At 49.8% G+C, this 23,561-nt stretch overlaps 1 protein-coding gene across 3 annotated transcripts in view; it reads left to right on the top strand.

Annotated features, from left to right (window-relative positions):
• The window catches only part of TP63 (tumor protein p63), a 205,385-nt gene that overhangs the window by 19,813 nt on the left and 162,011 nt on the right, over positions 1-23,561 (top strand). For 2 of the 3 annotated variants that reach the window (XM_039488799.1, XM_039488797.1), the window contains exons 2-3: positions 17,566-17,689; positions 17,803-17,979. Coding sequence is in view for 1 of the 3 variants with exons in the window: in XM_039488798.1 (XP_039344732.1) it covers positions 18,438-18,457 (20 nt within the window). In the remaining 2 variants the exon portion in view is untranslated. Of the gene's footprint in view, positions 1-17,565; positions 17,690-17,802; positions 17,980-18,008; positions 18,458-23,561 lie in introns of those variants that run through there. The other variant, XM_039488798.1, reaches the window with a different exon arrangement.

Raw genomic sequence — 23,561 nt, 5'->3', positions numbered from 1 at the left:
GCCATCCCATCTCAGGGACTCCTGGAGAGGTTAGTGGGAGGTCTGTGGGCAGAACCTGGCAGGGAGCAGGGAGAGGAATATGGTGACAAGTGACAATTTCATAGCTCTTTTGTTCTAGGGACCATAACATGGATTTTCTCTTGCTTGATAGCCCCAGGTCCTAACCCTGCTGCATTCCCTGCTTTGTTGAGTTACCTGGCTTCAGGAAGGGTTATGGGAGGGGACTAAGGACCACAGTCTGGGAGTAGAAAAGGATAAGTGTGCAGTACATGCGTCTGGATTCATCTAAAGGGGCAGGGGGGAGATTTCTCTTTCTTCCCCCACGCTAACTGACAGATGAGTACCAGACTCCGAGATGAGGGGTCATGCACCCAGCGGTAAGCAGGCCTAAGGGAGAGCATCTGACCTGCTGTCGCACTTTTCCAGAGCTCAGCTCGTTAGACACCTAACTAAGCAGGGGCGGCTCCAGGCACCAGCATGCCAAGCGCGTGCCTGGGGCAGCAAGTCACGGGGGGCGCTCTGCTGGTTGCCGCAAGGGCGGCAGGCAGGTTGCCTTTGGCGGCTTGCCTGTGGAGGGTCTGCTGGTCCCACGACTTCGGCGGACCTCCCGCAGGCGTGCCGCCGAATCCGTGGGACCGGGGACCTCCTGCAGGCGTGCCGCCGAATCCGTGGGACCGGGGACCTCCTGCAGGCGTGCCGCCGAATCCGTGGGACCGGGGACCTCCTGCAGGCATGCCGCCGAATCCGTGGGACCGGGGACCTCCCGCAGGCACGCCGCCGAAGGCAGCCTGCCTGCCGTGCTTGGGGCAGCAAAATACTTAAAGCCGCCCCTGTAACTAAGTGACCAGATATTTCAGCCGAGTGCGCCACGTTGAGATCTCTGGAAAGTCTGTGACCAGCTGTGGGTGCTGCGTGCTTGGAAATCTGCCCTGAGCACTGGCCCAAAAACTCAGAGCCCAAGGAGAAAAGTGGAACTGGAAAAGCATAGAAGGCAGGGTGTAATACGGTGCAAATTAAAACATGCCTGACCACTGTGCCTTTCCTTCTTCCCAGCTGTCGGGTGTATCTCTGAGTCTTCGCTTTCACCTACATCTCAGACCACCTGGCACATCCCTTCTGAATGTGGCCCTGTGTATCTCTGATGGCTCTAGCCACCAAGCTGGCCTCTGTGCAGATGGTGCTGACCTGAGGTCTCTGGGGAATCTATCTAGCTTTAGGGTGGAACCCCCTCCACTGGAGTATGGTGGTCAGTTCTGGGCGCCACATTTCAGGAAAGATGGGGACGAATTGGAGAAAGTCCAGGGACTCGGGACGCGCTGGCGAACGAACTCCGCAGTGATGAGGGCACCGCAATCCTAGGCCCATGACAGCCTGCACGGGGAATGTGGTGAGAGCAACACAAACGAATTACCCAGGCTCCCTTTCATTTGCACTGGGGGGGGGGGGGCTGCAGCTGTTCCCCTTGACTGACAGATGGCAATCTTGCCCAGGCACCTCCACGTACCCTCCTCCCCTTCCTCTCATCTTTCACCCCCTGCTGTCGCTGCACGTGTTCCCTGTGTGACCCTCCTGGAAACAGCAGCCTTGGCAAGAGAGCCAGTGAAGCCGTTACAGTCACTCTTTGGGGTGCGAAAAGGCCTTTTGGCCCTGGTGAAACCTGCCTCCCTGCAGAATTCACATTTACTGGCTTTTTTTTTTTTTTTTTACAAGCTCGTTAAAGAGGTTGGGAGGCTGCTGGACAGTAAAAGATACTGATGCAATTAACACCAGGCTGCCGGAGGGGCATGGAGTGTGTGTTTCCTGCTGGCGGCATGCTCCTTTAGCTGCTGCTCAGTGGCGTGTCACGGTTCTGCTTGCAGCACCGGCTGGAAGGCCGTGAGCAGCTGCCCTGGTTTGGACATGTAGCCCCTCGGCTGGTCGACTCTCCACGCATCCGGCCTCTCACTGCGTGACAGTGCAAGGCGCTCCAGGGCTGTAACGTGTCTCCTATTGCGGCTCATGGGGGCAAAGTTACAGGATCAGAGAGTTGGTGGTTTCTGGGGTTAGGGATAAAACAACAGCAGTGCTGCCTTTTGGTGACTGTGCAGCCTTCGGCCAAGGTTCCCGCTCCAAAGGGCCGCTTCTGATTTTCAGTCCTGCTCCTGGCCCCCGGGGGTTGACTATGAGCTTGTATGAAGTGCACAGATTTATTTCCACTTTGGTCTTTTGTGTCAGGTCTTCTGTAACGTTCTCTTTTCATCACTGAGATGTGGCTGGATTATGTGTCTGTTAGAGACTAACCCAAACCAAAGCCATGGATCTAAATGATCATGAAGATAGAGGGTGTTTCACGTCCCAGCCCAGATCTAAATTTTGCAAGTACCCTCTCTCCCATCCACCCCCGGTTTTACATCTGGCCCACCTGAGCCCTGGGTTACGAACACTCCCAAAGTCTGAGCTGTTCAAAATCCAGAGCTGGGTTCCAAGTCCAATGCTTGGTTTTGTTTCTTTTTAAAATCTACCTCTGTATGTTACATTGTGGGGTGCACAGTGATGTGGGGTGGGGGGAAGACTTAACCAATCTTTGATAGTTAACCTTTCGTATTGCTGTCTGTGTCTGATTCTAAACTGGCTGTGGAGACCTCCTTGGCTGTAAAATTCTGGAGGTTTATTTCCACCTATGTGCAAAAAGAGAGGGTGTCTCTCTTACCGGAACTCAGTGCTATTCAACGGAATTCACCCAGAAGAAATGCTCAGGCTTGACGATTGTAGTTGTCCGCTGGTGCTGTGTAATGTTTTGTAGATGGGTTAACTTTTGTCAGCAGAGCCTAGGTAAGGCAGTCGGGTTAGTGAGATTTTGCTTGGACTTTCCATGTCTTCGAATGTAACACAGTACCAATGTTTTGTGTGCCCCCATCGTGGTTGCTCCATATAGAAGTCAACAACCTACTGTTGTTGCTAGCTAATGGGAGTTGCTCCTTTGGCACAAGTGCTAGAGGTCCATTGTAGCTGTCTTTTTGTGGTTTACTATGCTGTTGAGCAGGTAGTGACTTCTTTGCTAATTGTATTTCTTCTTGCACCCAGCAGAAGAGGATAAAACAGCTGGATCTATTGTCTTTGTGAACAGGTTTGGGTTGTTTTTTTTAAATGTCAAGGCTGGAAAACCTTGTTGTGTGAGAGCAGGAGCCACCCCTTTCTTTCCCCCCCCCCCCGCCAGCCACAGGCTTGGGAGGGGGCTTTTGTCTAAGATGAAAAACGATTCTTTAATTCTGGGGAGGAAACAATAATAATAATAATAATAATTAATAACCACCTGGAAGGAGCTTTAAGGGATTGCAACTAACATCCAAACACGGTGAAGGGGAAACATCCCTCCCTGGGGAGTTTACAGAAGCTGACAAGTGGGAAAATAGACTAGTGATATTCAGAGCAAGGGAAGGGAATACAAACCACTACGAACTAATCATTAAGCTGCCAGTGGTTACTGCACTCTGGGACAGAGCCAGGCCAGTGGGGTACAGGAGTCTGCTGGTCACTGGCTGAGTAGTTTTCTGTTCCCTGAGTGACCAGAGCAGGGGCTGCACTAGAGTAATCAGGAACCTGCTGCTAGAACCAATTAAGGCAGACAGGCTGATTAGATCACCTGCAGCCAATCAAGGCAGGCTAATCAGGGCGCCTGGGTTTAAAAAGGAGCTCACTCCAGTCAGGGAGGGAGCCAGAGGAGAGGAAGTGTGTGTGAGGAGCTGGGAGCAAGAGGCGCAAGGAGCTGAGAGTGAGGGTGAGCTGCTGGAGGACTGAGGAGTACAATCATTATCAGACATCAGGAGGAAGGTCCGGTGGTGAGGACAAAGAAGGTGTTTGGAGGAGGCCATGGGGAAGTAGCCCAGGGAGGTGTAGCTGTCGTGCAGCTGTTACAGGGGGCACTATAGACAGCTGTGATCCACAGGGCCCTGGGCTGGAACCCGGAGTAGAGGGCGGGCCCGGGTTCCCCCCAACCTCCCAACTCCTGGTCAGACACAGGAGGAGTTGACCCAGACTGTGGGGAAGATCACTGAGTGAGCAAATCTGCCAATAAGCGCAGGACCCACCAAGGTAGAGGAGGAACTTTGTCACAACCTAAAGCTGCCCTTCCTTACTGCTACCCCCGAGTGTGAGCGTGAGGGTCACACTAGCACTGACAGCCCTGATACAGGGAAACGTTCTTCCCCGCTTACAAGTTTGTATTTCACGCGGCGCAATGTCTGAGTTGTGCACGTAGCCTTTCTTACACCGCCTGTTTCTACAAACTGCTCCAGTGGCCACTGCTGATCCTGCTAAGCTCGTCTGTCTCCTTGCTTCCCTGCGTTCTTTCCATCTGTCTGGCACATCCTTATGCTGTCTCTTGTCTTATTCATTGATCGTCCGCTCTTTGGGGGAGGGACCATCTTTTTGTTCTGTGTCTGTACAGAGCCTAGCACAATGGGGTCCTGGTCGATGAGCGATGCCCCTAGGTGCTACCAAAAGGCAAATAGTGTCTAATAATAATTAATACTACAAACACCATTAAATTGAGCTTCACAACCCACCTAATGTATAATGGGGTGAGTCACAAAGTCTGGATCCAGAGTCAGCTAGAGTTTGTGAGTATTTGGATCCTTGACCCCCTCTGGGGTTAGGACGAGCAGTGAGATCTGGATCTAGATTCAGAATTTCCATGAAGTTCATAGGATTTTTTTGGATCTGGTCAAGAGGCATTTCCCATGTCCTGCTAAGGCTGCGTAAAGGGAAATTTGCCTTGCTTTGTGGCAGATCCAATGCACTGCAACAGAATCTGAAGCATCCTGAGTGGTATATCATTGGCCCATTATATATGATTAGGGGGCTGGGGCACATGACTTATGAGGAGAGGCTGAGGGAACTGGGATTGTTTAGTCTGCAGAAGAGAAGAATGAGGAGGGATTTGATAGCTGCTTTCAACTACCTGAAAGAGGGTTCCAAAGAGGATGGATCTAGACTGTTCTCAGTGGTATCTGATGACAGAACAAGGAGTAATGGTCTCAAGTTGCAGTGGGGGAGGTATAGGTTGGATATTAGGAAAAACTTTTTCACTCAGAGAGTGGTGAAGCACTAGAACGGGTTCCCTAGGGAGGTGGTGGAACCTCCATCCTTGAGAGGTTTTTACGGTCAGGCTCGACAAAGCCCTGGCTGGGATGGTTTAGTTGGGGATTGGTCCTGCTTTGAGCAGGACCAGTGGGACTAGATGACCTCCTGAGGTCCCTTCCAACCCTGATATTCTATGATGACACATGCGGTTCTTCGTCTCTGGTCCGTGGACTGCTAGTGGTCTGCACGTCTTGGAAGTGGGCAGGAAAAAACGTGCTGAGAACTCTGGGCTGCTGGACTCATGAGATGAGATCTCTCCCTGTTTCTGGGGATCCTCTCCAGTTGGGTCAGCTAGTCCCAGCAACAACAACAAAAAAGTCTAATTTAGCCCCTTTATCTCTTCACAAATCACCTGTGACAGACTGATTTTTACAAATGTGTTTTGTTTGAAATTATTCATCAAAGCCTTTGTTGGGCAAACCCCAGCCTGCTGGTTACTCATAAACTGCTCGCCACAACTCTGGTTTTGAGAGTTCACTAGTCCGAAGCTGCTGCTAGGACTGTATATGACTGGTCACCTACCTCACATGGGATTGTCTCTGCTCCCTGACTGGCTGACACCCAAGTCGATGAAGTTTTCAGGATTGCCCCAAAAACACTTTCAGTATGAATGCATCACGGCATGAGTGTTTGTGACCTTTCCTCTCTTCCCCCCACTGGTTTTGCAAAAGAAAAACTCGCTTACCAAATGCTCACACAAAGAAAATGCCTGGGGATCTTGAATACCGTTGCACCAGAGCTGCGGCTTGATTGATCGGATTCTTCACTGTTATTATTTTTGCACGATTCCACCTTAGACAGGATTTCAAAGCTCTTTAGGTACCTAACAATGCAGAACAGTGTCGAGTTGGATTTACTTTTTTTTTGTTAGCACTGAACTCCCAGTGATTTCTTCTTCTGAAACACCAGGGACTTGCCACAGCAGGAGACAGATTTTCAGACCAGCTGGATCTGTCTTGTGGTCTGCCCTGGGGCTGCCTGTGTTAGAAATATCATTCCATTTTGTTCATCCTCGGTTTTAAATTTTGAGGGAGTCTTTTTAGTGTTGTAATTACCTGTATTAACTTGGGGGAGGAGCTGCAGCTGGATGTCCTAGCCTGCGGTTACGTACCTAGCTTTCCAGATAGTCTTGACTCAGTTTCCCGGATGTCATGTTCCTTTGCCCAAGGTCACACACGGAGTCAGCGGCTCAGCTGGAGTTACAACTAACCACTTGCCTGGCTCCCAGTTCGGAGCTCTAATCACTAGACCTACGACCCCAGTGCCAGACTTATTGGGAAAGATGCTGGTATGTGTAATTCAAAAAGACTTTCACCAGATACAGTTTTCAGAAGGTCTCTAGCTGAAAGGGTCTAAAGGGAACTTTCCTCTTCAAAATCAAACAGAGCAACTCTTTTCCCAGCCTGCTTTGGTTGCTTTAATGTCCCAACACAGGGATGTTTGGTCTGTACACAGGGCTTAATTTGGAATGAAAGAGGTGCCGGGGCTCAAGTAATTTTTTTACTTTAATAGTTCACATGCCAACCCTAGAGGTGCCGGGACTCAGCCCAGGCACAAAGTAAGCACCATCCATACATTTCGTAGAATTGGAATAGCTGTCCAGTCCAGACCCACCACCTTGCTTGTGGTCTGTGCTTTCTTATAGTTATTTTTTAATGACCGAATCATGAAGTATTGGCCATTTCAGGAAATAAATAGACCATCTACCTCTCTCTGATCCTTTTGTGCCTCCTGTCACATTCTGGGGTGCAACCAGATCAGTCAGGGGCTGCGTCACAGCTTGTCCTGTAACACTGGGTGCCTTAAAATGCTCTGCTGCTGTTTGCTCTCTGTCTGGATGCTCCAAGCCTGCACTGCATGTTTGCAGGTTAAGCAGCCCTCGTTCAGCGATTCTGACCCCAGCAACCTGCTTGTTACATCGCAGCTACGCTCTGGTTTCCACCAGGCTTGGTTACTACTGGCCAAGTGACCCCAGCACACCCCCAGGCCTGCATTTCCCCCAAACCATCTGTCCTGGAGTGTCCTGGACCACGCAGGGAAATCATAAGGTTTGTTTGCTCCTTTAAAGAGACGATACCCGCAGCTTGCTATATTAACTGGAGTTAAGTCACTTCCATTCAAACACAGCACCGGATTGGTTTAGATTAAAAGTAAAAGAAGTTGGTTAACAAAGGGATATAGGGTAAGCGATGCCAAGTAAAAGAAATAAAGGTAGAGATGGTTACAAGCAAATAAAAGTGAACACACACCTCTAAACCCCAAAACTGAATCTAGCAAGGGGCAGTCTTGGTTTAAGATGGTTTCTCCCACCAATTGGTCTTCATGCAGCCCAGCTGACTGTCTCTTAGTCAGGACTTTCCACAGAAGTATGAGGTGCTGGTTTCCCTTGTCATCTCAGGAGAAAGCCAAAGATGGAGTTTCTCTCTGCCCATCTATATTCCCAAGGGAATTGGTTTTGTCCTAAAAGGCCTTCTTGGGGATTCAGTCTCCTATCTCTCTGTGGTGCAGAAGCCATGTCAATTCCCTGTCTCTCACATTCAGACTCAAGATGACCCTTGATAGCTTTGTTTATGTGAACTGCGGTAACCCCCCAGTTCCTTTGTCTAGGACAGACCTACTGATCCCCTTTACCTAGGCTAGGCATGTTTAAGACACAGTTTGAGTAACATCATGCACAGGGAATTCAGAACTTCACCTATAAGGTTAACCCCTGCATTTTACAGTGATGTGAATGGCCCGGGCGTGTTAGCTTTCATGTGGTACCTCACAAGGCATGTTTTGTACAAATATTATTGCAGTGGTGTGCCGGGTGTTGGGACAAGGTGTATAGTGGGGGCACTGAGAGCCATTGAACCAAACTGTAAACCTCCGTATGACGGAAACCACTTCAAGCCGGGGGTGTGGCCACACACCTAGCATCCCTAGTTCCAGCACTTATGGGGGTGTCTGGGGTCACCCCCCCTTTACTGTCATATCTGAACACCACATAGTCTGTCATGTATTTACCCTTGCAATGTCCCTCTGAGCTAGGGAAGGGTTTTTATCCCCATGTTAAGGTGGGGAGCTGAGCTGAGGTGACTTGCCAGCGGTCCCAAAGGAAGTCCATAGCAAAGCAGGGACCTCTGTCCTTCCTCCCACCCCGCCATCGGCCTGTTTCCATATGCTGTACTGACTTCGGTTTTGACCCAACATCCTCTGCAGAGCAGAGCGAGGCTTCACCTCTGCCCTCTGTGTCCTTTGTGCAGGGATCATAGCTCTGCATTTACTAGGTGGGATATTTTTATAATGTATCTAGTGACCAAACTGCCAAGGTACCCTTTCTAGCATTACGGAAGGCAGCACATGGATCCAAGCGGAACTTCTGAACATAGCGTCTTTGCTTACTATTGGACTGCCATTGGCCACAGGGTCTTCCCTCTCTGCCCAATCAGGGCGGCTGCGGGATGGGAGCTAGCAGTATCTTGGTGACTGAATATGAGACTCTGGGGGTTTATGTCATCACTATATTTCAGAAGTTACAGAATATGAAAGATATTATTACCTAAGAGGCATGCTGCTGAGCCAGCTTCTCTGGCCTAACGACACCTTCTTTTTAAAGGTTTTGATGTAATGCAAATTTAAAATAAAGATGGCCCAGTGGCTCATATTTTACTAGTGATAAAACGAAGTGTGGACCCAAGCCAAACCCCAGGCTTCGCAGAGGGAGGACAGGAAAGCTTTGTGGCACATTCAGATCCAAAATTGATCAAGGAAGGGATCCGAGCTGTAAAGTTCAGACTAGTTTAGGGTCTAGTAGCGTTTGGGGGTGTCTGGTTTTCTGGTATGACTTGCATGCTTATCGTGAAGCAGATATTTTTCTGACCTAGTCCGTGCATCCTGCTCATCTGTATCTTGTTGATGCATGTGCTAGCTATCCCTTCCATGACAGTGGACCCGCTGGAAGCCAGACATCTTGGTTAATAGCGGAGAGCATTCAGGGTCTCCAAAGCTGCCCCACCTTCTGCAAGTGCAGTTCACCCTACGCCTATAGCTGCAGCACACTAAATATTTGGGAGCGCCTTCCATTCAAAACTGCAATTTTAACGGGCCGTATGTACAGGCGGGGGGTGTCCTACTGCCCTCTACTGGACGGAATGTCAAATTGGAGTACCTTTCGCCCTCTAGTGGCTGCAACCTATACAAGTTGTAAGCCCTATTACTACAGCTACTATGGCCGTGTCTACACTACAAGCTAGGGGTGTGATTCCCTTGCTGGTGTACACGTCCTCGCGCTAGCTCTCACCGATCTATCAAGAATGTAAATAGCAGTGTAGCTGCAGCGGTCTGGGTACTAGGAGTGGGGGCCTGGCTGAGCCAGGCCGAGTATAGACCCACTCAGTGTGGCCAAGCCAGCACTTCTCTGTCCTTTCCCATGCTGCCGCTGCTGCAGTGCATGAGGACATGTACGCGAGCTGGTGAATCGCACCCCTAGCTCGTAGTGTAGACATTGCCTAAGGGAGATTTTAACTTCTATGTGTTTTTGAAGCAGAAAGCCCTGAGGTGGAGCCTAGCTAGTGAGCGTAAAGCCAAGGAATTGTTAGTGAGAATTAGGAAAAACATTATTACTTCTACCAGGGCGAGTCCACCCCCAGTGTTTTCCGGACTCTGTAAGTCTAGTTAGTGACTCACTGAATATGAATGTTCGAGCGTGTTGCCTTTTCCTAAGAAATAGACTCTTCTTAAATATGATCAGAAAAAAGGGTGGAGATGAAAATGAGGGTGAAGTTACTGTGGTACATGCGGCACTAGCAGAAAGTTGCACTGTGCAGAAGGTAGAAGGCAGGACAGCAGAGTGTTCCCTTGCTGAATGGGAATGACTGGTTCTTTCACCTAAACTTTGCTTTGTGTTTGATTTTTAGAGAGATGATACCAAGTAGATCAGACCCTAAATTTAGATGGAAATTTTCAAAGGGTGGGTGCGTACAATGAAGCCTAAATATAAGTGGCCCAATTTTTCAGAAGAGCAGAGCATATATAAAACCAAAATCCTGACCATTCAAGGTCACTAAAGATCCTTTAGCTCCTTTTGGAAAAGGAAAGGTGTCAACGCTGGTATAATTACTAAATTCACTCTGTGGTTTCAGCTGGGGAAGCTATTAGTTCATGTCCCTTCCTAAAAATTGTTGTGTGCAGAATGGCTGCCACATTCCACCCTAGAGGTGGCTGCATTTTAATGGGGAATGAGTGATTTCCTTGTGCCTATGTACTCTGAATTATCTGAGGACCCTTGGATGAAAGTTGCTCTCTAAATACAACTTCTTATTGTAACACTTCCATGTGATCATTTTAGTTGAATTTTCCTTTCACCCAAAAAATCAAACACCAAATCCTCTAAAGCTTCTAAATGAGAAGAGAAGGGATGTGTGTAATTTGCCTTGATCAGAGAGACTCCCTTTGATTGATGTTGAACCTGCTTATCCTTGTATTCTAACAAGTGTGCTTGCAATGGCAGTCATTGTGCTATCTCTAGCATACATGGAAACCCTCAACAGTCAGCACGGGCAACAGGCTACAGTATTGCTATTTGCTGGGAAGAATCAGCGTTTACACGGGCTGCATTCCTCAAAGGAAAACCTGAAGGAAGTGTGGTCAGAGCAGAGAGCTGGGACTCCTGGATTCTATTTCCATCTCTGTCACCAGGCCCGCCAATGGGGGTGCAAAGGGGGCAATTGCACAGGGGCCCAGGTGATTTAAAAGGGCCCGGAGGGCCCCTGAGCAGGGCTAAGGCGGCTTTCTGCCTGCCCTCACTCCACGTCACTCCTAGAAGTGGCCAGAACGGCCCTATGGCCCCTGGGAGGGCAGGGGGGGTTCTCCGGGAGCTGCCCCCACCACGAGCACCGACTCCACAGCTGCCATTGGCCAGGAACCATGGCCAATGGGAGCTGCAGGGGTGGTGTCTGCTGTCAGCGGCGTGTGGAGACCCCCTGGGAGGGAGCTGGCAACGCATGCTGCAGTGGCTATCAGCACAGGCTAAAAACTACTAGCAGGCCAGTGTTTTAATATTAGTAACCTAGTAATAGTGAAGAATTCTGTGCTCAGGTCTATGAGAGACAGGCCAAAGCCATCTGTAGCAGACTGGCCCCTGGAAGGGAGATCAGAGATGGGACACTTGGTTATTCATGAAATTCCAGTTTCCCGGAAACGTACAAATGCATTAACACTTCTGAAATTCAGGAATTAATTTTCCATGGGTGTAACTACATGTCACTTATCTGCTTCTGAATTTAATGAGCACAAAATGATGTTTATTATAGTTAGGAGGATGGGGCGGGGGAGAAAACACTTTATATAGCTCTGTTCACCCAAGGGCCTTAAAGTGTTTTCCAAACCTTGATTAATTACCAGTCAGTTTCAGCTTCATCCCGCCATCACTGACCCCCAGACAGAGGCCCTCGGAGCTCAGTGGGACTCTGTGCAAGAAGAATTACACTTGGGAGGGTGTCTGGGCAACTGCCGGTGAGATCACACACTAGGCTGGTTTGGCTAGATCCACGTTACTGATGGGGAAACCGAGGCACAGAAAAGTGACGCAGCTTTCCCAAAGGTCATACAGGGAGACAGTGACAGACAGGCCCCGCTGACAGCAATTCCGGGCCCCAGGGCAGAACAGTCAGTGGTCTCCCACGCATGCACAAGCCGCGCCCACGTGAACACAGTCCGCCTGACATTTGGGCGGTGCTGCGCCTGCCCTGCTGGTGCCCAGCGAGCTGCCAGCTACGCTGCTGGGCGCGCTTTTCCGGCACAGCCAGAGCTTTCACATGGCCGCCAGGTAGGGATGCCAACTGTCTAATTGCACAAACCCACAGACCATTGCCTCACCCCCTGCCCTGCCCCTTCCTTGAGGCCACACCCCTGCCCTGCCCCTTCTCTGAGGCCCCCCCACCCATTCCATCCCCCCTCCCTCGGTCTCTTGCTCTCCCCCACCCTCACTCACTTTCACCAGGCTGGGACAGGGAGTTGGGGTGCGGGCTCTGGGAGGGAGTTTGGGTGCTGGGTGCAGGCTCTGGGCTGGAGCAGGGAGTTGGGGTGCAGGAGGGGGTGCAGGCTCTGGGAGGGAGTCTGGGTGCAGGCTCTAGGAAGGAGTTTGTGTGCGGGCTCTAGGCTGGGGTAGGGGGTTGGGTGCAGGAGGGGGTGCAGGCTCTGGGAGGGAGTCTGGGTGCAGGGGGGGTGTGGGGTGCAGGCTCTAGGAAGGAGTTTGTGTGCGGGCTCTAGGCTGAGGCAGGGGGTTGGGGTGCAGGAGGTGGTTAGTGGGTCAGCGCTTATCTTGGGTGGCTTCTGAAAGTGACCAGAACACTCCTCTGGCAGCAGCTCCTACTGCCTGGCTTGGTGGTGGTAACTCTCTCAGTTACTGAAACCTACAGGAAGTTGTCACAAAGATTTTGGAATTTACCAGCATACGACATACTGCTCATCAGCTTCCTTCATGTATGGTAGGAAATGGGTGATAATTCTGAGTGGGGAGCGATAGAGCATCAGCCCAGGGGTGCTGACAATGGGGTACTTCCCTCCCCTTTATCACCACTCCCAGTCTCCTGGGTTCAGCTAACAAATGTTTTATGAGGAAGAAACAGTCCTGCTAGGTCCCCTTCCAGGACATGAAAGGGCTGAGGGATATCCCTTCATTATCCACCTAGTCTATCTAGCCATTTCTAAGGCACCGCTTCTGAAGACCTCCAGCAGTAAGACCTGTCTTGGAAATAAAGAAAGCCCTAGGCTTTGCCCTCAGTTACATCGGTGTAAATCCACTGGTTTAAAGGCGGTTACTCCAGATTTACACACAGTAGCTGAGACGAGAGCCTGTCCCTAACTAAATAAAAGCAAGCGAGTCAGGATTTAGGATCTGCCCAACCTCTGCTGCTCCTTCACCCGAACACTGGAGACCATCTTCAGCTAGACTGGGTTGGGAGGACCAAACCACTGAGTGCCCTGTGAGGTCACGTGCGTGGCAGATTCCCGAGAGGCATCATCAGGGTTGAAGCTGGTACAGTGGCTGTGGGGTCATTGGGTACAGGGAGCCTCTCACTGAGACTAGCAGCGTCCAGAGGGGTGGACTCTGTCTGACTCATGGGACTGTGACAGAGGTTGCAAGGTGTGTGGTGGAGTGTAACCAGCTGAGGATGCAGACACCAGCTCCTGCTGCCGCCATGGGGTGGAGGGGTGCAGAAAAGAGCAGTAATAGTGCAGCGTAAGCAGGATGAAAACCACAAGAGGCAGCCAGGCGACTCGCCAGAAACCCGAGGCAGCATGACACATCAGGGTGGGAGAAGCAGATGAAGGAGAAGCAGCTGCATCCCAGAGGCACTTAAGGCTGCTAATGAAAGGGGGGGGTGAAAGGTTAATGAGGTTATTCTGGGGTGCCCCAAGCTGGGCTGAGTTCATGGGCCCCTCTTCCCGTAATGTAACCCACTTGTTTTAATCCAAGGTAACTCAGCTCTCACAAAGCTTGTCTACGTGAAGGGGATTTCTGTACTATGCTCTGAGGCTAGAAGCTAGTGGAATGAACCCAGGCAGATGCAGGGATCCTTGAACCCAGGGCTGTCAGCAGTAAAAACACAAGCCTCTACCACCTGAACGACAAGAGTCACGCAGCTGTCAGCGTAGGGGGCTATTGTGGGGGCAGCCACTAGAGGGAGACATGATTGCCAGTGCTAAGCCAATTCAATACCCTAGGCTGGGTATGGCACGCAGGATATACTATGGTTTGATTGTGTTCACTGGGACTTTTCTTCCTCTCTCCCCATTCTCATGCCACTCCCATTTCTCACCCCATCATCACCATTTCCGCTGGCTTTTGGCCCCTCTCTCTTCAGTCCTTCCTAAACCCATCAGCGGGGGGCTGGAAATTAGGCACCAGAGGCCAGATATTCAGCTGGTCTAAATAGCTGGAGCTCCATCCACTTCGACGGGGTCTGGCAATCAGTGGAGCTCCATCCATTCCGAGCCGCTGAGAATCTGGCCTCAGGAGCGTCCCCTTCCCTCACTGTCACCAGTCCAGTTTCCCCGGAGTGCTTCTGCAACAGAACTATTGTTCCGTCTCCCTCCTCCGCCCACAAATATCTCAGCTTAACACCATGTCCTCCTGTTGCATTAGCCTGTGATGTTGTAGGGCATCCTGGAAAAGATGGAGACCTGCGCTCCCCTGTGACTGTGTGCGCCACACGCTAGCAGAATTGGCTCTCCCCTTCGATTGGCTCATGGAAAGCGTAGGTGTTTGCTTTAGGCTAAGATGACAAGAGAAATACCTCTGTGAGGCGAGGCCTGGGTGGATTGGGGCGTGACGCAGAGGAAGTCAGCGTTCAGGGATTTGTTCTCTGTGTGTGAGATCTGGTCACTTTAATTACACCCAGAGTGGTAACTAACTTTTCTTCTTAATGTTGAGTATTAATCACTGTTAATATATCTCCTTTCTTGGCGAAGCTGATGAAGATTGCATCTGTAATTCTAGAGAGCCTAAGATTTATTGCATCAGTGTCTGACTGCAGGCAGCCGGGGGGTCCTGCTGGGAGTGCTGCGTAATGTATGACAGGACCGAGTGGAAATCAGATCGGCGTGTAGCCCGGGGCAGGATACCTGGCTTCAGAAAAAGACTGTGGTGAAAGGAATCTTTAAACCCAAGCTGGGGAAAATCTAGTCAATTCAAGGAAAGGTAGGGGAGGTGGAGACAGCAAGATGCAGAGGAGCCAGGACTGCTGTGTTTTGTCTGATCCTGATACTCGGGAAGTCATTGGCAAAGCTCCCACTGACTTCAAGGTGGGAACATGCATGTGCTCTTTTGTCTCAATTCATCTTTACCTGGCCAGTGTAAAGTGATCAGATCAATTTGAGCTCCCACACAGGGTCAGAATCTCTCCAGGGTGGTGCTGGTCTGTTCCGTCCGAATCCCTGGATTAAGTGTCCAGGGGGTAGCAGCTTCTGCCATGGGACGGGGTTTTGCAGGATCTAAATTGATCGTGGCTCCAGGTTTGAATGCCTTGTCAATGCTATTCTCAGCCTAGCTCATGTGGGGGCTCCGCTGGATGCTTTTCTAAAAGATCTGCTCTAGGAATGATCTGGCGTGCGCCCTGCGGGAGGCCTGACTCGAGGCTCACGATGGTCCCTTCTGGCCTTGCAATCTAGGACTCTAAGATTCTGATCCCCTTTACACAGGGCTAAACCAAGAGACACTCCAAATTGCTCTACATCAGGAGTTGCAGTGGTGTAAAATGAATGCAAGTGAGATGAGACCAGACCCACAGCGTGCCTCCCCACTTCCCCCCACCATACAGAGGGCACTTCCTGCGCCAGGATGCACCCTCAGCACCTTGCATTGATGTCTTGCGCTGCTGCAACAGGGTAATGGCCCAATGCCCCAAATACCTAATGGACCAAAACCACACAGCACAATCCCCCATGTTTCTGTTGGGCTCCTAGGAAAGGGGGCCGGGCATTTAGAGCAAATCAAAGCCCAGTTTCTAGTGAGGAGCTGGCACGTATCTTCAGGAGGGAGGCACAAGAACCGGGATGATTGCAACCGACTTTAGATTTAGTTAAGTTTGAAACTGAAAGCAGCATTTTGGGGGCAGGGGGAAAGGAGAAGATGATCCTGAGCAAAGTGAAACCAGAAAAGACTCCCATCAATTCTATCATATGACCCCTCTTCACCGTAGCGTCCTTGCTTCGTGTATTTGTCTTCAGAGCACTGCTGTTATCCCCAATTTACAGATGGGGAGCTGAGCCACAGAGAGAGTAAGTCACCCAGGAAGTCTGTGGTAGAGCAGGGACTTGAACTCAGGACTCCTGGCGCCTTAATCACCGGCCCATCCTTGCCCTCTGAGCCTGCTTAGGAGAGATTCACACAGCTCTGAGACAGAAAGGGTTTCTGTGGCTTGCCTGGGCACAGACTAGGAATCAGAAAACGTTGCTTCTACTCCCAGTTTTGCTGCTCACTCCCAGCGTCAGCCTAGCCAGGTCACTTCCCCATCTGTAAAATGGGGCCATGACCCTCGGGCTCCTTTTGTAATGGCACTTGGTGATCTCCAGGTGAAACGCGTGATGTGAGAACTCAGCACCAGGATTTCAGCACCCACCGTGCACCCAGCTTATTGAGGGGTCCCCAGGGAAGTCTGATATTCCTACATAACTGGAATGATACTGTACACGTTTTGATGTTTTGAAACTAAATTTTTATGTTGATTTGAAATAAAAAATTTTGCTTCCAATCAATGTGTTGGGTTTTTTTTTTAACTGAAAATGAAATGGTTTAAAGTCAATGTGAAACAAAAACGAAAATTCTGAGATTTGATCTGGTTTCCGATCTGTTGTGCTGAGCACATCCCAGGGTGACCCCGATTCCAGTGGCATGTTAGTGGATGGCCCTAGTGGTGCACAGAGGGTATCTATGCTGATCAGGGGATGGGGAGCCTAGTACTCTTGGCCGGGGGAGATTCCATCCAAGAGTCACTGTCCCTTCTCCGTCTTGCCCCCGATGAATAAATAGCGTCCCTAAAGAATAAGGGCTAATGCCGCAGCGAACAAGAATGACAGAAGTCGTAGCAGGTGGCAGCACCTGTGCCCTATCTAATTCCAGTCCCATCTGCAATACATCCCAGCTGGAGAGAATGCAACAGAAATAGACTCTGAAAGTGACTCAGAGTCAGGGGGGGAAACAGTATGTGGTGACCCTGGCTTCGGAAACATAACCTGCTGTGGGGGAGGGCTAGTGTCTGTGGGGAAAACTTTGGCCCTTTCTGTCAAACAGCTGTGGGTGATTCCCCTTCAGAACTCCTCCTTCCCCTCCCCAAAGCTGGCTGCTGGAGTCTAGAAAGGGACTAGCTAGACTCCCCATGTGCTGGAATTGCAGACAGCTGCTGTGGTATTAGGGTTTCACACAGGCTTGTTTCTGGACTAACTTTCAAGTGGCTTCTTCTTTAGAGAGGTGTGTGAGCTTCTCATACTGGAGTCCTTGTCAGAGTCTCTTTTTCTCTCTCCTTTTTCTTTCCTTCCCATTTTCTGGTGCTTGTCTGAACTGTATCCCCAAATTTTTCAATGTTCATCTGTCACTAAGACACATGCACGGTGGCCTATGAATTTGCAGGAGTCAGTGCTTGGAGACATATATTGCACGGCATGATGTCACTCAGCGAGTTCATACTGCATGGCGTTGCTAACCTAGGATGTGCCCGGCGGCTGTGTTACTGGATTGCAGTATGGTTCTGCCGAAGTAGTCTCGTGAGGGAAAAGGGCAAGGGAATGAGAGAGTTAATAGGCCATCACCTATGAAAAAACTATAGCCTGTTTGTTTATCTTAGGGATGAATAATGACAAAAGCAAAATACTGTAACTTCCAAACTCTCTTCCTTGTTTCTCCGAGTGGCTCGAGTCCGTGGTTGGAGTTCCCTCAGCTCATTGCTTGTATCTTACAAACAGAACTTAAATCAACACAGACAATTGTGACAGCTGACACAACCCACAGAGAGCAGCTCAGCACAATGGCAATGACTTATTCCACTACCACCTCGGATCTGGGGCAGACAGAAGCCATGTGAAAAGAGTGAGTCATATTTTTTTTTCCCCATTCATCGCGGCTTTTGTCTGCTTGACAAAATGTCCTTTTCGTGTGTTATGGTCTTGACTTATTTTTTCTTCTTTGCTTCCTCCGTTCAGGACTGTCTCCCAACGACAACATCAACTCCCACCACCAGAGGACTAGAACCTGCATAAACCACCAGGCCTCTGAAGACGCGACTCTGCATCCTTGCCAGGAAACGTGTTTTGCAGGTTTATAAGCCATGGTGTAGCTGGTGTTCCTCGAGCCTTTCTGCCCTCCTTAAAAGCCAGCAGGTGAGGACTCAGCAAAGGTAACACCTTAGGTAACATCTTTAGGGATGGGCACACTGGTTCAGGTAGAAGAAGCAACAACCCAAACTGGACTTTTGCCCATTTTTTTGGACAAGACTCAATTTAAACTGGACTTTCATCCATTTCACAAACCTAGAGCTGAACGTTCACTAGAACAGCCACGTTAAAGCTCTGAGAAATTTGGTTAACTCTCTGCTGTGTTCATGCCCCGCTGCCCTCCTCCCAAGTCAGTAATTTGCACATCAGCTTATGTTGTGCCCCTGGACTGCTGTGCGCTTCAAGTCTCTGAGATTTACGCCAAGCTTGGCCACAACCCAACCTGTTCCTTCAGCTTTGCCGACAGTGAGTTAGAAAATCGGAGCAGAGGGGATGAGGGTGGTGAGACCGTCCAGCCGCTTGACATGGTTTGACTGTGTGTGTGGTTTTGACAAGGAGAGTAAATGGATATTCCTCCTCTGAGGTAACACTACAAAATGGGAGCAAAGGGCTGCAGTGTAGCAGGGGTGGGATTTTTTTTTCTTATCGCACTGCGCGCAGTTCTGGTGCTCGCTCCTCCTGGATCCGAGCTTTACAGCAAAGTGGCAACTGGCTTCATAACCTCTTTCCCATTGTGTTCTTCAACTACTCAGGGAATCTTCTAGGTTTCATGTTCGCCCTGGGGCGAGAAGGTTGCCTATTGTACTTGCCTGTTATGATATGAATTTCTTAGAATTCAGCTAGCGTCACTAAGGGTCAGGCTGCATGGGATCTTCCTTTCTCTCTCTCTCCCTTGTTCCACTGACTCAAGCTTATGATGAAAGGCTAATCTCCCTCTTTCTTCTCCTAATACGCTTTTTCTAAAGGGAATCTAGGGTTGGTGAAAGGGGCTGGATCAACATCCCTGGAACCTTAAACCCCATAGTTCTCCTAAGAACAGGAGCCCAGGCAGCAATGGTGTAAGAGTTTACGGGGAATCAACGCAGGATTACTCCCTTTCTGCAGTTATACGAGCCAGGTTATAATGTTAGTCGGGTAGATATCAGTGCTCATGCTTGAGGACAGAAGCCCAGCTGCTAACTCTCGCCAACCCTGCATTCCCATAGCCAAGGGTAGTAGAGGCCACTGGCCCCTTTAGGAGAGGTGCTGCCAGCCCACCTCTTCTGGAGGTTCGGCCCTTCAGGGGAGAGGGGTTTCTAGGAGATGCACTCTCCCCAGAGTGACTGAGCTGAATGCCCCCTGACTGCATAAGACAGAAATCCCATGGTGGCCAAGCTACAGAACGAGCTGCTCTTTGCTCAGGGAGAGAAGAGAGTGGGAGGAGGAGATGTGAAGTATCCAGGGAAGAGGCTGTGGGGAAAGGTCTGCAGGGAGGTCGGATGGAGAAGGATGCTGAGGAAAAGTGACGCCAGAAGGAAAAGGCTGGGGCAATATAACACTGGTGGGCTGCAGGCCCTGTGCTGGGGGGTGAGCTGTTATTTAGGGGCTTCCCGCTGGATTGGCTGGAGGGCTAAACCCCAGCAAGGCCAGGGGGGAGCGTAGGCTACCAGCGGGGGCAGAGCCAAAGAGGGGTGTGGGCACGTGACTAGATACCAAGAGAGGAAGAACCCCTGAGGGGGAATAACTTTCTTTGTGTAGCTTGTAACGCTGCTTCTGTGACATCTGGAGATGGACACTGGATTCAACTTTCCCCATCCTCCTCCCTAGCCTGCCTGTGTGCCCAGCCAGGCCTCGGCATGGCCATCTCCAGGGGCAACAGGAGAATTCGTATCTCCAGCAGTCCTGAGCCCTGCAACAAGGGGACTAACAGAGCTCTCGACACCCGTCTATTGGGAACTGTATTAAGACGGGTAACCTAATCCAGATACGGTGGGCCACTGTGGAGTGATTTTTGTTCACTGCTGACCCAGGCCGCAGCCTAGAGATGAAAAGCTGGAATCAGTGGAGAGAAGAGGGGCCCTGGGTTCCTGTAGGCAGCACAGTCCCGCCCGAAGGATAAAGGCTGCTTTTCAGGGGATAAATGAAAAGTATAAAAATTTGTTGCAAAATTAATGAGGAGGAGGGTTGGCCTGATCTGAGCAGCAGAGCTCAGCAGTCGCACTGAGCTGGTGTCAGGAAAGGGACCGGGAATAACTTGCTGCTCAAGGGACTCTGGAGAAAGCGAGGTGACCTAGCTCCATACATTCAGCCTGGGAGCTGGAAGGCATGCTGAGCGCCTCATCTTTCGGCCGCCAGCACCACTGCCAACCACCACGTGGGATAGAGATGCTATTTTGGTGGTGTAAAATGCTAAATGAAATATGGCTCACATCCACTGCCGTAATGGCTCCGCTGTACTGACAGCCAAGACAAGAAAAAACAAGACCCTGGATTTTTGTCAGGAAAAGTGCACTTAGCAAGACAAGCTGTTGGTTCTTAGTCACTTTTCTAACCATTACCCAAACTCTTGTGACAAAGTTTCTGAGGCTACATAGTAGATGATTGAAATCTGTGCCTGTTCCTCACTCCCCGTGGCTGCCTAGATCTCTTGATCATTCGGGAGGAAAGAAAGCAGGACTCATTATGCCGAAAACAATAGGCACTTACCATGAGGTTTGGCTCTGAAAAATGACTGTAAAAATGCCATTGTGGGGTTCTGTGTTTTTGTTGTTTCTAAACAGAAGTAGAAATAACTGCTGGCCCTACAGTCTCAGCCTGGGATCTGAAAGTCAAGCTGGCTTCTTTCTTCCTTATGCATCATCATTAGTGATCAGGGCCGGCTCCAGGTTTTCTGCCACCCCAAGCAGCGCAAAAAAAAAAAAAAGCCGCGGCAGCGCGTTCGCGCCACTCCGCTCTACTCTTTGGCGGCTGGTCCTTCGCTCCGAGAGGGACTGAGGGACCCGCTGCCAAATTGCTGCCGAAGACCCAGATGTACTGCCCCTATATCGGCCGGAGGGCCTCCCCTTGGTATTGGCCACCCCAAGCACCTGCTTCTTTAGCTGGTGCCTGGAGCCGGCCCTGCTAGTGATATAAGTGTTTGCAGATGCTACTAGATTCTTAGTGATATCTGTACAATCACATGCCTTCAAATGACACTCTACTGGTATGGAACCAGTGTCGTCCTGTTCCTTCAAAGGCGTTTGCACAGATTATTGGAACTTAATCCACAGTTCTGTTGAAGGACTAGAATCTAGCTAGCAATCCCATATCTATGTCGGCTGCACAGGGCTAACAGGCGTGGAAAGTTGTAGAGGCTTGTTTTAGTCAGTGAAGTCAACTCTGAATGCATCTTCCGGTGATCGGAAGTGCCGCTTTTCATTTGTCCCCTATTAAAATAGAACTGCCTTTTAATTTAAAATAGAATCCCCATACCACTAAGGCTTGTGTCTTCTGAAGATACTACGGCATGACAAACGCTTGATGCGTCTACGCATGAGAAAGCAATGGTCCCCTACGCACGCTTCCCGCTGCTTTTCTGAGCAGAATGCACTAGGAAGACATGTAATAGACGCGCGGATGGCAGTAAACACAGGTCAGGAAAGGGATTCTCCTGCAGCCGCTGCGGCACAGTAATAATTCCTAATAAAGGACACAACCTTTGGCCGGGTTGTATTTTTCTTCCCTGCTGTTGGCAGAGGTTGGTGTTTTGTATGTGAATGCTTTATCTGTGGCTGAATTTGCCTAGCTCAGGATTTGTTGACACTGGAAGAGGGTCAATATTTCTCTGCAAGAGGTGATGTAAGTGGCTGGCGAACTGTTGACTCAAAGAGGAATTACTAATTTCTTAACAGCTTGTCAACAAATGTGTTTACATTTCAGCAACCAATGGATTTCTCGAGCTCTTCAGATATAAACTGAGAGCCTGTTTGTTTTACAGGGGCACTGTAAGGTTAAGAGTGATCGGCGGCTTTCAGCCTGGGGTTATGTCAGTGCACAGGGCATTCCTGTGGCTAAGGGCACACTGCTGGTCAGTATAGCGAATCGGTGCCCAAGGAAGGGGCACTGGCATGCGACATGCATACCCTCCTCTGGCTCCTTTGGTGGTGAGTCCTGGACACAACTCCCAGCCCTATGCCGGATCTCTGCCATCTTTCTAATAGTGTGTTGAAATATTTGTTTGCATTTAAAGCAGGAAATCCAGGGCTCCTACTGGAATTCCTGAGGAAAGTGTTGTTAACCCTCTTATTGGTTCATTTAAAAATGATTTTACTATTTATCCCATTAACTTTATAACTAACTTTGTCTATCTGTTAGGGATGGGCCAGCTGAGAGGCATAGTAGCCTGGGCTACACAGCTGCTTATCTTATGGTTGCTGGTTCAAATCCAGCCCCACTAGGTAGGAAGCTGTGGGGGTGTGGTGGCCTGGGAGAAATGGGCAGGTGGCCATTTTAGTTTGATTCCATGTGTACAGGTATTCAGACTGTGCGCACACATCCAAATTAGGCCTGTCCCTCTTCACTAGCACTTTGAGATACCAAGAAATGTCTTGGTGGAAATGCATCCACTCCATTTCTCCTTGCCTGGACTCGCTCTTGATGGCAGTCTTTCTGGTTGGAAGGCAGGGTAGAATTGCACAAAGGCTGGCTGCGTTAGATGGCTTTTGCTCCGCTTTTTGTCTGCACTGCAAAATGCTGTGCATGCCTTTAAGCATTTACACTGCTTCCAAGCAAGAGTGACCAAGCTCTGCTCAACCTCTCCTCTTGCCTAATGCACACTGCAGTGCACGTCCTAATGTTAGCACGGAAATCATGCACAGAAAGTTTTGCCCTCGGTGTGTGTTTGGTCTTTTTGTTACACTATAAATGTGTGTTGATTAAAGTCCCCTAGGCCAGGGTAGTTTGTAGTGCTGCAAAACTGGAGAGTAAAATAAAAAATCTGCTCCAGTCTAACTACACCAGATTAATAAAAATGTTTGCAATGCTCTGACATGCCCTCAGAGTCTAAAGAGAAAAGGTTCCTGACCCAGCCAGGCTCTAGGGGCAGTATTAATTTAAATAATGATTTTTTGCACACATGACTGTTGTTCTGGTGGCAGCCAATCTAGATTAAACCTTTTAAATGTTGATGAACATTTTTGTCAATTTCAATGACTAATTGCAAAAATCAAAATGTTTGCAGAATATCTGCCCAACCAGCTTCAACACACATCCAGTGTGTCTGTGAAAGCCCTTTATTCATCCCTGCATTTGGCATTTACCAAGCAAACTAGGGAATGTGGCATGCAGATACCAGTTTGAATGCACAAAAGTCTTGGTGAAAGGCATGCAGCTGACAGTTCTGGGGCCTGAAGTCCTAGTTTAGCTCCAGAACAAATACAGCAAAGGCGGTAGCAGGTGGATTCTCCATCAGTGACCAGATGTTTTTTCTAAAGGATCTGTGCTGTGAATTACTGTGACAACATTCTATGGCCTGTGCTCCACAGGAGGCCAGACCATGACTGCCATGGTCCCTTCTGGTCTCGGAATCTCTGAATCTATAAGGGTGTGTCCGCACTGGAAAAAATCCCACCTGCACAAGCAAGATTCAGAGCCTGGGGCTACAGACTCGGGATCACACTAAAAACTGTACTGTTGACGTTCCCAGTCGGGCTGGAGTCTGGGCTCTGGAG

Source organism: Mauremys reevesii, linkage group 9 (genome assembly GCF_016161935.1).
Source record: "Mauremys reevesii isolate NIE-2019 linkage group 9, ASM1616193v1, whole genome shotgun sequence".
Taxonomy (NCBI): domain Eukaryota; kingdom Metazoa; phylum Chordata; order Testudines; family Geoemydidae; genus Mauremys; species Mauremys reevesii.
This window is presented reverse-complemented; position numbering and strand designations above follow the sequence as displayed.